At 33.6% G+C, this 16,138-nt stretch overlaps 1 protein-coding gene across 1 annotated transcript; it reads right to left on the bottom strand.

Annotated features, from left to right (window-relative positions):
• Positions 1–8,567: 8,567 nt before the first annotated feature.
• LOC129891538 (putative ubiquitin-conjugating enzyme E2 38) lies at positions 8,568–12,483 on the bottom strand. Its single transcript, XM_055966931.1, has 6 exons — positions 12,289–12,483; positions 11,146–11,718; positions 10,972–11,035; positions 10,400–10,539; positions 10,001–10,312; positions 8,568–9,087 (listed from the first exon to the last, which is right to left on the bottom strand). The coding sequence occupies exons 1-6, from the start codon at positions 12,349–12,351 to the stop codon at positions 8,845–8,847; spliced, it is 1,395 nt and encodes a 464-aa protein (XP_055822906.1). The 5' UTR covers positions 12,352–12,483; the 3' UTR covers positions 8,568–8,844.
• Between the last annotated feature and the right edge of the window lie 3,655 nt (positions 12,484–16,138).

The raw sequence follows: 16,138 nt of genomic DNA, 5'->3' as shown, positions 1-16,138 counted from the left end.
AAACACCCGCTATGCGCGGTGTTTGGAGAAGGACCATAAGGGTCTATTGTATGCAACTTTACCGTGCATTTCTGCAAGAGGATGTTTTGAGTTTCCACAGTTTGAACTGATGACCTTCTAATCACATGGTAGCAATTTCACCAGTTACGTCAAGGCTCCCCTTCTTCTCCTGTCTCAGTTTCCCTATCTCCTAGATATGATTGTTAGTTCTGTTGGAATAGCAACTTTTCAGAGAGTAAGAGCCTATTTGGATTAAATCAGGCCCCAATATAAAGGTAGCGGGATTTCAATGAGATTGATATTAATCCTTCTTATAACATATTAATTTAAACCCATAAACAGGACCAAATATATTGCTACCAAAAACAGAACTGCTTATTTTTTTCTAGATAATTCACTTAATTGTTCCAAAGCTACTAGAAAAAGGATAGATGAGACCTGAAGGTCTTATTTCTAACAATTCAAGGATATTTGGGGCAGTTTATTACTAATCAGGATATTTTTATCTTATTTCTAATCATTCAAATTTCAAGGATATCTTACACTAAAAATCAAATATAGAATATTTTTACTTTTCTTTTAAATAATTTAAAGTAATCTTTTATCGTTTTCAGAATATAAAATGGTACTACTTTTCATTTCTTTCTCATCTGAGGACAATTATTTTAGGGCATAGAAGGAAAAATGACAGAATGATTTAAGAAAATCAAAGTGCTTAAATTAATACTACCTCCGTTTCAATCTCTCTTTCTTTTCTTTTTAATCTATTTTAAAATTTTATTTATTTATTTAGTGACAATTCTTTAATTCTAGTTATCTACCTAGTATAATTAAATCCACAAAATTCTGGGAGCACATCCTATAATGGGCTCTGCAGTGTGCGCTTCGAATTTAATTGGAGTTTCAATGCGCTCATCGAACACTGAGCGAAAAACAAGAAAAAAAATAGATAGTTTTTAAAAATTTCTTTATTTTCTTAAATTTTGTATTATATCAAACATCAGACAAACAACTTGAAACAAGGTACTAGGATCACTTTTAAAGCTAAATAGTAATCCCTTAGTTTCGGTTTGTTTTAATTTCCTTTTTAATCCATTTAAATACAATGTCTTTTTCTTTATTTAGCAACTTTTTTATTCTAAATTTTTCATATAACATGTGTAAGATTATAAGATTAACACATTTTAATATATATTTTCACTTGAGTTCAACAAGCATTTATGCTTTCCAACTTTGGGTGTATATAAGTAGGCACATAAAACTTGTATAAAATTGAACAAATAGACACACGTGTCCTACGTGGCATAATACGCGTAGGACGCCATGTATGCCACAAAATTGTTATGTAGGATGCCAAGTAAAACGAATGTATCTATTTGTTCAGATTTTGAATAGTTAAAATGCCTACTTATATACTAGTAAAGTTAGAGGTCATAGTTGCCGGTGAAAGCCAAGTTAATCATTATATTATGTATTCCAAATTTCTATAATTCACTAGCAGCTTAGAGAAGTTGAGAGACATGGTCAATGGCGCTATATATTAGTGTTCATTCTCCTAGTCAATCTTGTTGCCTACGGTTTGAATCAAACTCTCTCTACAATCTCTCTAATTGGATTTTGGATGCAAAATAAAATTTTAGTTAAAGTAGCCCCAACCTGAGTTTTGAGGAAAGGATCAACATTCCCAAAAACTAAAAGATACTCGTTTCTGTCCCAATTTAGATGGCACACTTTCTTTTCCGTTCATCCCAACAAGAAAGAATTAGGAAAGAAGCCATTGGCTACAAGTGGGTCTATAAAGTCAACAAAAAGCTGATGGAGCTGTTGAGGGGTTGAAGGCTAGATTGGTGGCCAAAGAAAACACTTAACTTAAAAGACAGATGTCGTCGCTGCGAGGCGAGGGAGCAACTTGTTTGGTCTTGCGGTGCACTCATTCCCGTTTCATATCTTTCTAGTTGCTCTGGAACAATTAGGAGATTCTCTAGAAGAAATACGGGGTTCTGCTTCTAGCGGCAACATAGCCGACCTTGACCCCTGTTATTTTGAGGTCATATCTAGTATTCAGAACCGAACGTGGGAGTCGTTTTCCATCAGAATATCAAGAAAAATAACACCAACCCTTCATGGAAGAGTTGTAACTCCTTAGGTTTGAATTCCTTTCGGAGAAAATCTACTACGATTGAATAGAGGAACTCCCGAGCATTTGGCGATCTCAGATGTGTCGATATCAATGGTGATTCATTATTTCGATGAATCATTTCTTCGTACAGAAGAAGATTATGTGGTTGATCTTGCTTACCAGATAACTTTTCTGAATGACTGGTTAACTATTACTATGTTTCTGTTGCTTGCTTGATGGGTCTGTTACTAAGGAAAGATGGTGCTAGGGGTCCCCACTAAGGTGAATGTTATTGAACCCAAACATTAAAAGCCATGCAAAGAATTTCTTTTATGTCCATTGCTACTGTAAGACCACCAACAGAGGAAATGAGCAACATGTGGGGCCACACACTTGGAACAATCTCACCAAGAGTCTGCACAGGCCCGGCACGTAAATCCTAACGAATTGGTTAATAATCAAGATCATAGTAATGCTATGATATCTGTGATGTTTTACTTATTTTTAACTTTCATGGATATCAATTGAGGGAAGCTTTTGTTTGGGTGAAGCGTTTTGTGCTTTGGGTAGTAGCAATCAACATCACCCTGCTCAATTGGAGTCAAATGATAGGTAATTAAGGTAAATATAATGATATTATGTTAACCTTATTTAGGGTAGGGCTGTTCACAGTTTTGGTTAAAACCAAAACCAACCCAAAAATTTAACCAAATCGAATAAAAAAACCGACATTTGGTTTGGTTTGGTTTGGTTTGGTTTTAAATTTGAATAACCGATAATATTTGGTTTGGTTATGGTTATAGAAAAAAATAACTGAATAAATAACCAAACCAAACCGATAATTATATACATAAAATTTATAATTATTTATATGTATAATATTAGTTTTTCATAAATAATTAAAGATATTTTATACCTTTTAATTATTAATTTAATATTAATCTACTTATTTTTAAGGCCCAACAATCCAAGCCCAACTAAACAGCAGTCCAAATCCAACAATCCAAGCCCATTAGCCCAACTCTCAAGGCCAATTCTAAATCCTCAATTCTTTATCCTAAATTCCTAATAAGCACTAAGCACTTAAGCAGCAGGCAGCAACTTAAGGTAAAAGTTAAAACTTTAAAACCCTAGTATCTATTTTTCTGTTCCTCTCATGTTGGTTTCTCACAAAGTCACAGACTCACAGTCATAAACTAACAGTGAAGGCTCAAAAGCAACCTCAACTCCTCAACCCCAAGTACAAGATTGTCAAATTTTGAGAAGGTTTATAAGAAGTTTTTCAAATTTTAAATTGACTTTAAGTTATTTTCTTTTTTGTTTCGAATGTTTAGGTTGTTTCCTTTTCTGTTTCGAACCTCTGTGGGCAATGAGAAAAAAAGAGCTTCGTAAGAATTTAAAGAATGTAGAGAGAGAATATTTGAATCGTCTCGGCTAGTCATAAACTGAATAACCGAACCAAATCGAACCAAACCGACAATAACCAAACCCGTGGTTATTATTTTACTTGGTTTGGTTATGGTTTTAGACATTTAATAACCGATTAAATTGGTTTGGTTATGATTTTAATCAATAACCGACCCAAACCAAACCATGAACACCCCTAATTTAGGGGACTTCTAACTGTGTTTGAGATTTGAATGTCTTAGAAATTTTCTCATGTTTCAAGGTGTTGCCTAGATACATGGATGTTCTGAAATTTCATAAATGATATTTATAAGATATTTTATTATTAGTTATAACATGATTTTTTATCTTATCTATCAAATAATGACAGCTTATAACATTTTTTAATATAATAAAACAACTAAAAATGGATTAGAAAATAACAAAATAATAAATGTATTAATTATTTATCTTCCTTAAAGCACTCAACCCAATTATAAATGGAAAAGATAATTTATATAATTGACATCTAATCAAGAGACTATAACTGATTAGACATTTATATTCCTTAAATTACTCAAATCAGTTTAATCAATTTGTTATTTGCTTTTATAAAAGAATTTTTTTCAATCATCTTGTTGTCTTCTCTCTCGGTCATTTTTTCTGATTTTTATTCTTATCATTTTTGAAAGAATTTTTCTTTGATATTGACGTATTGACATGGAGAATAAATGATTATTATTGATACTTATACAATATGGTGGCAGATGAAATTGTATATGTTAGTGCTAGAATAATTTTATTTATGATTGTTGCGCTCATTGATAAAAATATATTTAAATAAACAGATTAGTTTTTTGAATATATTTGTATTGGAAAATCTGATATTAATGTATAATAGTGTTCAATTTTATTGATTATGAATATATTAATATTGGTGTGTTAAATTTTATTTTTTTCAAAGAATGAATTACAAAATATATAAGGTAACATCTGGATTATCGAATGTGATTTGTTTGAAAGAATTGTTCATTGAAATGTTATAAGAATTTGGCATGCATTTGGTATGAAATTGGTACATAGTGTTTATTTGTAGTCTGTTTACATTGTATTTTAATTTGGTATGAAATTGATATAAAACTAGTATATTATGTTTATATATAATCTATTTACAGTTTGTATTAATTTGATATGAGATTCGTATAAATGTGGTATATTTTTTTGTCTTTTCTCACTGTACAGAAGTCTGCATAATTGTATGTAATTGGTATCTAGTTAGAATTGTAGTTGTATTTTATGTATAAAAATTTGATATGTAACTGGATTTCAATTTTATAAAATTAATTGCTAAACTTTATTCTAAATATTATACACAAATCAAATGACACTTAAACTCTTAGTATACTGCATAATAACACTGATAAAAGAAAAACATAATATATGTTATTTAATGTCAAAAACTGAAGCAAAAATTTACAGCATTCTAAATAAATAAAAAAGGGAAAGAAAGATATGAGTCGATTTTCTATCTGGCAAATGATTTCAAAGGTTTTGATGTAGTATAATTAGTGGTGTCCAGGGTCTGTTCTTTTGCTATGCGTGGTCCATCAAATTTTCTAACATCAATACCGATTAATTCGCTCTCGCGAATTACGCCCTCACTGATCTTGTATGTTTCATATTGCCAAAAAATTATGTCGTACTTTGGTATTTTGCATCAACGTCAATGTCACTCATGTCAATTGCATACCAAATAATACATACATTATAACAGTATGCTGAATCTTCAATTTCATACCAATTACACATGTTATAACAATTTCATACCAAAAAATACACACATTATAACAGTATACATAGTATGAAATTTATATCAACTTCATGCTAATTACAAAAAAAAGTACACACCAATTTCATAATAAAGACTTTCGATATTTTTTCATAACAATTCCATATCAATTTCATAACAAATAATACTCACAGGTTATAACAATTTGGTACTAATTCCATACCAAGTAATACACATTATAACAATTTCATACTAATTTCGTACCAAATTCATACTTGCATCTTTTTGCATATACACATAGTACACCAAAATAAAATTATTTTCATGTCAACACAAAAATCACGGTCAATAAATAAAGTTTATGAATTTCATACCAATTTCACGTCAATTTCATATCATTGTATATATAAAAGAGAAATATTTTTTTAAAAAAAAATTATTTATTAAAAATCTCTTCACAATATGTTCGACATTTTTTGACTTGGGATTTTTTAAATCCTCTTTATTGTTGAACTAGATCTTTTTCTTGAGGGTTTTGAAGACTCTCCCCTCGAAACACTCTTTGGCTTTTTTTGTTTATTTTGATTTACAAAATCAAAATCAAAATCCTAATAATCAGACAAAAAAAATTGCACCATCTTGCTCTTCCGTTTTTGCCCCTTTTGTTTTGAAGAAGTTGAGATTTTCTTCACCATCTGCACAATCTTCATGACAAGGGTTTGAATCTCCCTTGATGGATTTTAATTCGTCTTTAAAGGAGAGATATTTTTCTTTACTGGATAGACATTCTTTTTCATCGGTGTTTGAGTTAAAATGTGAAAATTTTGTGGCTCTATCTCGACTAATCTTTTATCCTGGACAACCCTAAGACTTTTCTAGATGTAAGAACAAGTTTTTGATTCTTATGCTAAAGATTATTTTTTTAGCGATAAAGATAAAGTCAGTTAAGATGAAATTTTATTGAATATGGTGATATGGTGAAGACTATAGTAACGGGGAAAGAGAAGAATTATTGTTGGTTGTGAAATGTGGGGTGGAGAAACGTGTGCAATATAAAATTAGATCCCTTAAAGATAGTAATGGATTGTTACAAAAAGGAAAGCACAATTTTTTTTCTTTTTGGTATGCCTTTTTCTCTTTCTTATTTATTATGCTGACATTTAATAATTTCTTAATAATTTAAAATTAATTTATTGCAGTGACTAGATTATTGTAATACTCCCTCCGTCCATTTTTACTTGTCCACTATACTAAAAATAGATATCCAACAATACTTGTCCAATTTATGAAATCAAGAGATAATTTTAACATAGTTTCTAATTTACCCTTATCATTAATTAGTAGTCATTTTTCTATTACATTTTTCAAAACATTGTATTTATTATTTTCAAAGGGTAATATGGTAAAATTACCCTTCTATTTATAGTTTCTTAAAAACTGTGCAAAGTAAATAATGGACAAGTATTGTTGGACTGAGGGAGTAAATGCGTCGTATTTGTGATTATCGCTCCTATTAATTATGTTCTAATTTAATATATTAAAAAGAAATTAATTTAAACTAATTTTTAAATTAATTCAGATATATTAAGACCTGTAAATAAAATATTATAAGTGGTAAATATTTAATACTACATTAAAAAGTTGTAATATTAAGTCTTAAATACATTTCCTTATTTTGTTGAGAGGGAGCACAAATGCTCACTGATTGCATGAATTCCCATTTCCTCCTTTACCTTCATGTGCATATGGTCACAGGTCGAGAAAAGAAATGTTCGTGTGGGAAATGGAGAAATTACCATATGACATGCTCACATGCCATTAAATCTTGTGATTTCCGTGGCATTGAGTCAAGGGACTACGTTAGCGAGTACTACAGTTGCAGGCTTTACAAACAAAAGTTTTTTCCCCTAGGTGAAGAGGCATATTGGCCACCTTCCCCCTTTTAATGTACTTGCAACTACTAAATATGAGAGAACCTCAGGAGTGCAACATATTGCTCCTTCTCACATCGGTAGGAGGTGTGGTAACTGCAAACAAACAGGACTCGTTGCCACAAGATACATATTTGTATGTTGTTTTATCCTTTATGTAATCGTCTACAAATATGTTGTTGTTAGTTCAATAAGTATATAGTATGTATTGTGTTTTTATTTATTAAATGAAGATGCCATAGGTGTGCCTTGTGTTGACATTATTCAAGGAAAGTACAAATCACAAAAATGTCATTTGGCCCGCCTTGTGTTGTCATCCATAAATGTCATTAGTATTAATGAGTAATATATAATGTAAAATTATTTGAATCTCAGCTTAAATTTCAACTTCTTACCATAGTGAAATTGCTAAATGATTTCTCGGATGTTACCGATATTAACTGTGTTTATGTAGGATTGCAATTTGCACAGTTACTTAAGAAGTCAGTCCTCATTGTCTGGCTTTCATGTCCAACGGAAATTGCTTCTGTTTGCTGGTGCTTACAGGATTCACTATCTTCTTTTTGCAAGAATGGTACGTTTCATAAGACTCTTGATGCACATTGAGCTATTTCATGATTTCGTTACCACATTTTTGAACCTCATACATTGTTTGCTGCAATACTTGGGGACCATATTCTGTATCTTATGCACATTTACTGCTCTCTTGATTTACAGGTATATTTGATTCTTTGCTGCTATCACTTCATCTTGGATTTTCATTTCTCTCCTCTTCTGCTTGTTACACGAAAAAGCTCTCTTGAAGCAGTAGTGAAGCTTGTATATGTTTTTTAATCTTCGTGGCCCTCCTCAGTCGTGTTCCCATTATTTGTCTCCTAAAGACTATTCATCTCAGCAACCATTTTAGAAACTTTTAACTTTTTTTTCTTGTTTTGACAATTGATCTTCTCATTTACTCTCTCTTTATGGGCTGACGACACTTTGTTGCTAAATTTAGTAGCACTTGGAAATGACACCAAAATGATACTGTGAGCTCCAGAAGTTGAGTAATTTTGGACCTTGTGGTGGATAAAAATAGCAATTAACAACCTACTTGTAGATAGTTGTGAATTGTGATGTATTTCTATTCAAATTTTCCATCGAGCCAATTGCAACATTTTCACTTCTCCGTGCAATATGTAATGGTTTAAGACAACTTCTTTACATAATTTCTATTTCAAGTTTATTGAATTCAAAAAGTCCTATATAGACAAACTGTAATACACCATGTCTCTTGTGGCTGTCACTACCATCAACTCAAACTGGAAAGGCGAGGGATGCTGCACTAGCATTTCTCAAGTCATTTGGGAAAGAAATAGACATTATGTTCTCTGAAATATTACGATAGTATGATCAATTTTATCTAAATAATTGTCCAGAATAAGCTATAGTTCCCGCTGCAATTTACTTTCCACCTACAATAAGCCAAACTCCTACTGCAGCAGCACAAAGGTATCTGGTTTTATCTACATTCAAAAATTAGAGTTTCTATGTACACGAAATTGTGAGTGGAGTAAATCAAGCAGTCAAAAATGGACCATTCTGCAAACGCATCGTGAGATTTTCATATCAAAAGAGGCTTAGGCACGAAACCGGTCACAATCCTTGGCACCATTCTTAGTGAAAAGGGATATAAGACCATTCTTCATTCTGGATACTGATTCTTTGAATGTTGATGAGCTCCTGTCTGCAGTTGTACTAGCACCCTGGACTATTCCCTTGACCACAGAACCAACTGGAGCTCCTTCTATATATGCCTCGCAGGCAGAGAGAATGTCTACAGCATGGCAACGGAAATGACCTATGACAAGGTCTTCAAAATGCTGCATGCAAAATAAAGAATTAGAGCATGCCAGCTTCACAAGTAGCCTCAAGATAAAGATGTATACTTTCTCTTGGATACTACTGCACAAGTAACCTTAAGAAGATTTATACTTAAGATTCTCCCCCCACACCGACAAAGATTAGTAATTTGCACCGTTTACATCTACAAACGTCCATTATCACTCAAGACTGCAAAACTATGCTGTACTGAATAGTAAATGTTCCGATTGTCCATTTGGTTAAAATATGTAAGATTCTGTTTGAGTACACATGAATAAGAGTAGAATAAGTTTTGTTTTCAACTTTATAGCTCTTCCGTTGAAATATAGCCATTTATGTAGTTGAAAGAAATCATGCTACCATGTCCAACCTTGTTTCCGAAACCAGATACTGTCTGCGCTTGGTCCCGAAGTTGAGGAACCTAAGCAGAAAAAGTTCAACTTCCAATAACAAATTGAAACATCACTTATATTAAGATGACAACCACCGAGCTAATTTTACTAACTTTTCGTCACCCCTAACATACTTTACATTATGAACCTTCCCTTCCCTTCGTCCTAAACTACTTCACTGACTGTATGCAACCAGAACAATTACAGAACAACAAACAACAGAAGATGCAAACAGGTTTTAAGGATGAACTAGTTTATAGATCACCTTTTCCCAGATAAACCTATGTTACCAGTATTGCAGCCAGATTAAATGTGACACCATTTAACAGGAAGAATGAAAAAGAGGGCATTAATTTACAATAAACAACTGCATTGGTCATTAAAAAGTCAGCAAAATTTCAGGGATCCAGAAATTCAACGGAAAAGACATTCTTGGACTAAACGGAAAATACAATTAGATGTTACTTTTGACAGAATAATTGAATGAAGTAGAAGTTAAGAAAATGATACAAGATCATACCTTTGGTGGCCTCCTCAATGTGTATGTCATTGTTTTCAAAGATAGAATAAAAACATCTTCATTGTAAGCGTTAGATCTCCTCTTTCCCTCAGGTCCAGGATATGAAGTTTCATATCCAGGCTCATTAAAGAAAGGCTTTGAATTCAAAATTAGAGCTTGTATGGAAACCAAGACTTGCAACATGGTCGATGTCTTGGGCATCCACCTTTCGTTACCTTGACCAGTCCAAGTGTTCAGAAGACTGAGACAGACTTTTCCACAATCATACAAGTTGGGATTCAGTCTCAAACCACCAGAGTAGTAGTACACCATCTAATGAAAAGGGAAAATAAGCAAATAAATATATTTATACTTCCATGCTACAAAATAAAGGAAAAACAAGAACACTCCAATACATACTGGTGGCACATCAGGGTAATTTTGAGGGAACAGGACATCAAAGACAAAGAGACCATCATGGTATGGAGTGCCTTGAGGTCCAATGATGACAGCCCTAAGGAGATCCATCCTAGCTTCGTAGACCCTTACATATATTGTATCTGAAGGTGAGAGAGAGTGTGAGTTCAACATTAATCCTCAAACGGATCAGATATACCAGAGAAATCAGACGGGGCAGCATGCCACAAAGAGGATAGAGTCCTAAATTTAGCAGTGGATAAGGGAGTTGAGGTGGGGGAAAACCAGCTGGGAAAGCAAGGATCGCTATTCTATCATTTACTTCAATGCGTCATAATATAAATTGCAATGGATGTCACCAGAAACAACACATCTTTTCAGGAACCACACATATCACATGAACCAATTGCTGCATTTACCATAATAGCCAGCAAAAGAAGGTTAGACTGAGAAAACATACCACTTTCACAAGACTTCTACGCAGGAAACCAACATTGATAAATTAACCAAGACAAGATAAGAAATACAAACCAAAAGGAAAACAAATGGTCACTAACGAACAGCATCTGACTCACCAGGTAAATCATTTTCCAATATTTTCCACTCATCCTGAACTTTCTTACTCCAGGCCTTAGGTGGCTGTTAAGAAAGTAACAGCACAGGTTAGTACAGTAACATTCATGATTTAACAAACAACTAAAATAGCAGAAAATGACCTGCAAAGCACAAGAAATTCCCTTACAAGTTACCTGTTGTCCCTGGACGCCCAAGTTACTGTAATGATGATCTGAGAAGTCCTCTACCACATCAAAATGCTTAAAACTTTGATACTTTTTCATGAGTTCATCTTCAGTTGCCTCTTCCTTTCCACGAGAATTTGACCCTCCAGACACCAGAGAACTGCTTGAAGCAGGGACCTGAGCAAAACTACTACTTGCATGCTCAAGAAGTGCGGAATTTGATGTCTGAGCACCTGCTAGATGAGTCGAAGAGCTAAATTGGGAAGACGCTTTTGAACTGGGAGCAGGTTCATTTAACCAAGAAACTGTTGCCTCAACTCCAGCAGGCAAATCAACATTATCAAATTGTGCCTGCATACTCAAGTAATCACATTCATCCTTATCATCATTGTCGTAATACATATAGTCATCGTCATCATCATAGTTTGACACATCATCGCATTCATCATCCATCCCTTCATCTCCATCATTCTGATCTTCATGAAATGTGAGGTCTGAATTGGAACTGTTGTTATTGCCAGAGTCTAAAGATCCAGATGTGGACCCAGCTACAGTATGTGGAGTATCCTTAGTAATAGCCTCCTGTTAGGCAAAGGGAAATGGCTATTTTCAATATTCAAACTGTAAACTAATTTAGGCATGCTAGAAATTACAGTAGTGTATGCTACTCTAGTACAGTAAAATTCTGAAGCATAGGAATCAAATGTTGCATGCACAATTTCAGAATCCCCTTTTGAAACCCTGATCTCCTGCCCACTGCCCTCCCCTCCCACTTTGCTCCATTGCAGACCCAAATTCTCAGACCTTAGCCCTACCTCACCAGAGTCACTTTTATGGACAACAATTTTTAAAAATGATCATTTCCTTTTTATTCAACAATTTCCTCATTATACAAAGGCCAACTCAGCATGACTCACAATTACAATTCTTCGATGATCAATACTTTATTACTCAACACAATACAAGCAACCCTAGGCCAAGAACTCTAATAACAATGCAACGCTTAACAAAGTTGGCAACTTTAAGGCCAAAAACTGATGAATTATACACAATGATCAACCCAACCAAAATCCTATCATAAAGCGATCGCGATCGCCATCAATCATCAAAAAAACCAAAAAAATGGAAAAGAAAATGAAAAATTCAAAATACCTTATTGTCTTTAACCTTGACAGAATCATCAAGAGAAGAAATTTCTTCGATTTCAACGTCCATTGCAGCGCAAGAATTTCAAAAAAGAATTCTCAGTGATCCCAAAACCCTAACACACACTAACAACTATGTATGAACTATTCGGGTTTTAGAGGGTGCGATATTTTTGTTGCCTTATCAACTACGTTAATTAATCGTACGCTGGAAGGAACACGCTTTGTATAGTAAAGCTAATAGGATGACACGTGTTAGGTTTTCATTGGATATTTACCCGAGGATTACATTCGGGGTGGTCCGCTGCTGCAGCAGATAATTTTCGTGTGTTGACGTGTTGACTAAAACGAAATTATAGAATATTACCGAGATATACTCTCGGTCTTTTATCATACTTAATCTTTCCGGTATATGTTTGTTTCGTTGATTTTCCTGAAAAAAATGTGGAAGGGGCAAGGTATTTACCAACATTCTGTCGACAAAAAGTTACTTATATGGTGTATACAAGATATTTTTGTAGTTTTGATATGAATGTATATATAGAAATTTTAATTTTTTGAAAATAAGATTAAAGGTTGATTAGTGATTTATGGGTTCAAAATTTATTTTGAGATTTCAAGTTCAAATATTAGGAATTATATTCATTGCATTTTTCAACGAGTCTCTCACTAGAGGGCCGGGTGCGGTGTATATATATATATATATATATGATGATATGATATGATGACATGGTGATGTGATGATGGAGTCGAGCCCCATGATGGGTTGAATATGATATACATGTATATGACAAATTCACCGAGTCCATAAAGGGTCGGATATGATATATGATATAAGCATGCATGATTTTATTTCATAAGGCACAGGTACAGTGATTTCTTGAGTATCATACTTGTCTTCTGAATCTCTACTTCAGATGTGATCTTATTTATGATATGTTATGCTTTATATACTCAGTACATATATCGTACTGACCTCCTTTTGGGGGGGCTGCGTTTCATGTCCGTAGGTACAGACGTTCATTTCGGAGATCCGCCAGCTTAGAATTTTCACTCAGCGGTTTTGAAAGTGCTCCATTGTCCCGGAGCCTAGACTTTTGGTATAGATATTTTGATGTATATATTTTTTTATCTAAGGGTATGGCGGAGCACTGTCGCGTCATATGTTATGGTTGATATTCTTAGAGGTCTGTAGACATATGTGTGGGTTGTATATAGATGTGGTCGAGCTATGCTAGTATGACTTATGTTTCGGAACCATCCCATTCATAGTGGCAGCCTTGCCGGCTTACGTATGTACATGTATATTTTAGAATGTGATGTGTAGTGGCAGCCTTATCGTCTTGGATATATGTATATAATATATAGTGAAACGTTCCTACATATAATGACAGCCTTGTTGGCTTACGTACTATGTTATTTTCGACGTTGTAACTCCTCAGGAGACAGGTTGTAACATATATAAATATGAGACAGTTTCGAGATGACATTATGTTTCCTTAAGTCTCATATCATGTTTAGTTATGAATTGATTAAAGATAACAAGTGTGTATACGAGTGCCCAATTCGAACACTAGTCACGGCCCACGGAGTTGGATCGTGACAGAATTCTTGAAAATTCAACTGGACATTCGTTAAAGAACCTGAAGATTCTTACGAATGATGAATTTTCATGTGCTGCTTGTTATCAAGGTAAATTAATTGTCAGACCGTCAACTCTGAAGGTTGGCATCTAATCTCCTGGCTTTTTAGAGCGTATACATGGGGATATATGTGGACCTATTCATCCACCTAGTTGATTGTTTAGATATTTTATGGTCCTAATAGATGCATTATCAAGATGGTCTCATGTATGCCTCTAATCATCTCGCAACCTGACGTTTGTGAAGTTATTAGCACAAATAATAAGATTAAGGGCGTAGTTCCTAGATTATCCAATTAAAGTTATTCGCCTTGATAATATTGAAGAATTTACATCCCAAGCTTTTGATGATTATTGCTTATCAATTGAGATAAAAATTAAATATTATGTTATTCATGTTCATACTACAAATGGCCTTGCAAAGTCATTTATTAAGCGCCTACAATTGATAGCAAAACCCCTACTAATGAAAACAAAATTGGCGATTACTATTTGGGGTCATGCTATCTTACATGCAGCAACACTTATACGTCTCAGATCGATAAATTATAATAAATATTCTCCATCGCAATTAGTTTTTGGTCACGAGCCGCCTACAAATTTTTATTTTTGCGGTATACGTGCTTATAGCACCATAGGCTCTCAACTAAGGTTGGGCATATATGTTGGATTTTACTCACCCTTCATAATTTGCTACTTTGAACTGTTGACAAGAAACTTATTTACTGCTCGATTTGTAGATTGTCGATTTGATGAAACAACTTTTCCGCAATTTGAGGCAGAGAAAAAGGAACCCGAAAGAGAAATTACTTGCAAAGTTTCATCACTATCTTATTTTGATCTACGTACCCGCATATATGAGCAAGAGGTCCAGAAGATCATTCACGTACAAAAAATAGCAAATCAAATGCCAGATGCATTTACTGATTTGAAATGGATAACTAGGTCACATATCTCCGCAGTAAATGTGCATATCCGGATTGATGTTCCAAAAGTATCATCTACTAATATCATAACATTTAAATCCCAAACACACCTCAAGCGTGGTAGACCATTAGGTTCAAAGGATTAAAATCCTAGAAAGAAAAGTGTACCAAAATAATAAATATGATACTACAAAAGAACCTCCTGGAGAAAGTCAAGATTTGAGTAATTCTAATATTTCTGAAAAAATCAGTGAACCCGAGACTCAAGTGAATGAAGAACTTTTCATAAGTTTTATCAGTGATGAGATAAATTTAAATCGATCAAAAATCACGATGGATAATATTTTTGCATATAATATTGCACTTAACCTCATGCAAGATAGTGAAAATCTTGAGCCTAAATCCGTCGAAGAATATCGACGTGGATATGATTGAGCAAAATGAAAAAAAGGTAACTCGATCAGAATTAGACTCATTTGCTAAATGTGAGATTTTTGGATCTGCAGTCCAAACCCCTGAATGGGTAAAACCAATTGGCTATAAATGATTTTTGTGAGAAAACGAAATAAGAGAAATGGAATTGCAATATACAAGGCATGCATTGTTGTGCAAGGATTCTCTCAAAGACCTGGGTCAACTATGAAGAAATATATTCACCTGTTATTGATGGAATAACTTTTCGATATTTCATTAGTTTAGCTATGCATAAAAATCTTGAAATATATATAATGGATGTAGTTACAGCTTACCTTTATGGTTCACTTGATAATAAAATTTACATGAAAATCCAAGAAGGATTAAAATTGCCTGGAGCATGTACTAAGTTTCGGGAGATATACTCAATCAAATTGCAAAAATCATTATATGGTCTGAAACAACCAGGGCGTATGTGGTATAATCGCCTTAATGAGTATTTGATAAATGAAGGTTATATAAATTATGTCATTTGTCCATGTGTTTTTATTAAGAAAACAGAATCAGAGTTGTTATACTCGTTATTTATGTTGATGACATAAATCTCATTGGAACCTCTGCAGATGTCCAAAAGGCGATTGAATATCTAAATAAAGTATTTAAAATGAAAGATCATGGAAAGACAAAATTTTGTGTGGGTCTGAAAATTGAGCATTTAACAGATGGGGTATTTGTTCACCAATCTACCTATACTGAGAAAATCTTAAAACGATTTTATATGGACAAAGCACATCCATTAAGTACTCCAATAATCGTTCGATTACTTGAAGTGGATAAAGATCCATTTCGACCTCCAGAAGAGAATGAAAAACTTC

This window comes from Solanum dulcamara, chromosome 6 (assembly GCF_947179165.1).
Source record: "Solanum dulcamara chromosome 6, daSolDulc1.2, whole genome shotgun sequence".
In the NCBI taxonomy this organism is placed as follows: Eukaryota; Viridiplantae; Streptophyta; class Magnoliopsida; order Solanales; family Solanaceae; genus Solanum; species Solanum dulcamara.
Note: the sequence above shows the minus strand (reverse complement) of the source record. Positions and strands in the feature narration are given on the sequence as shown.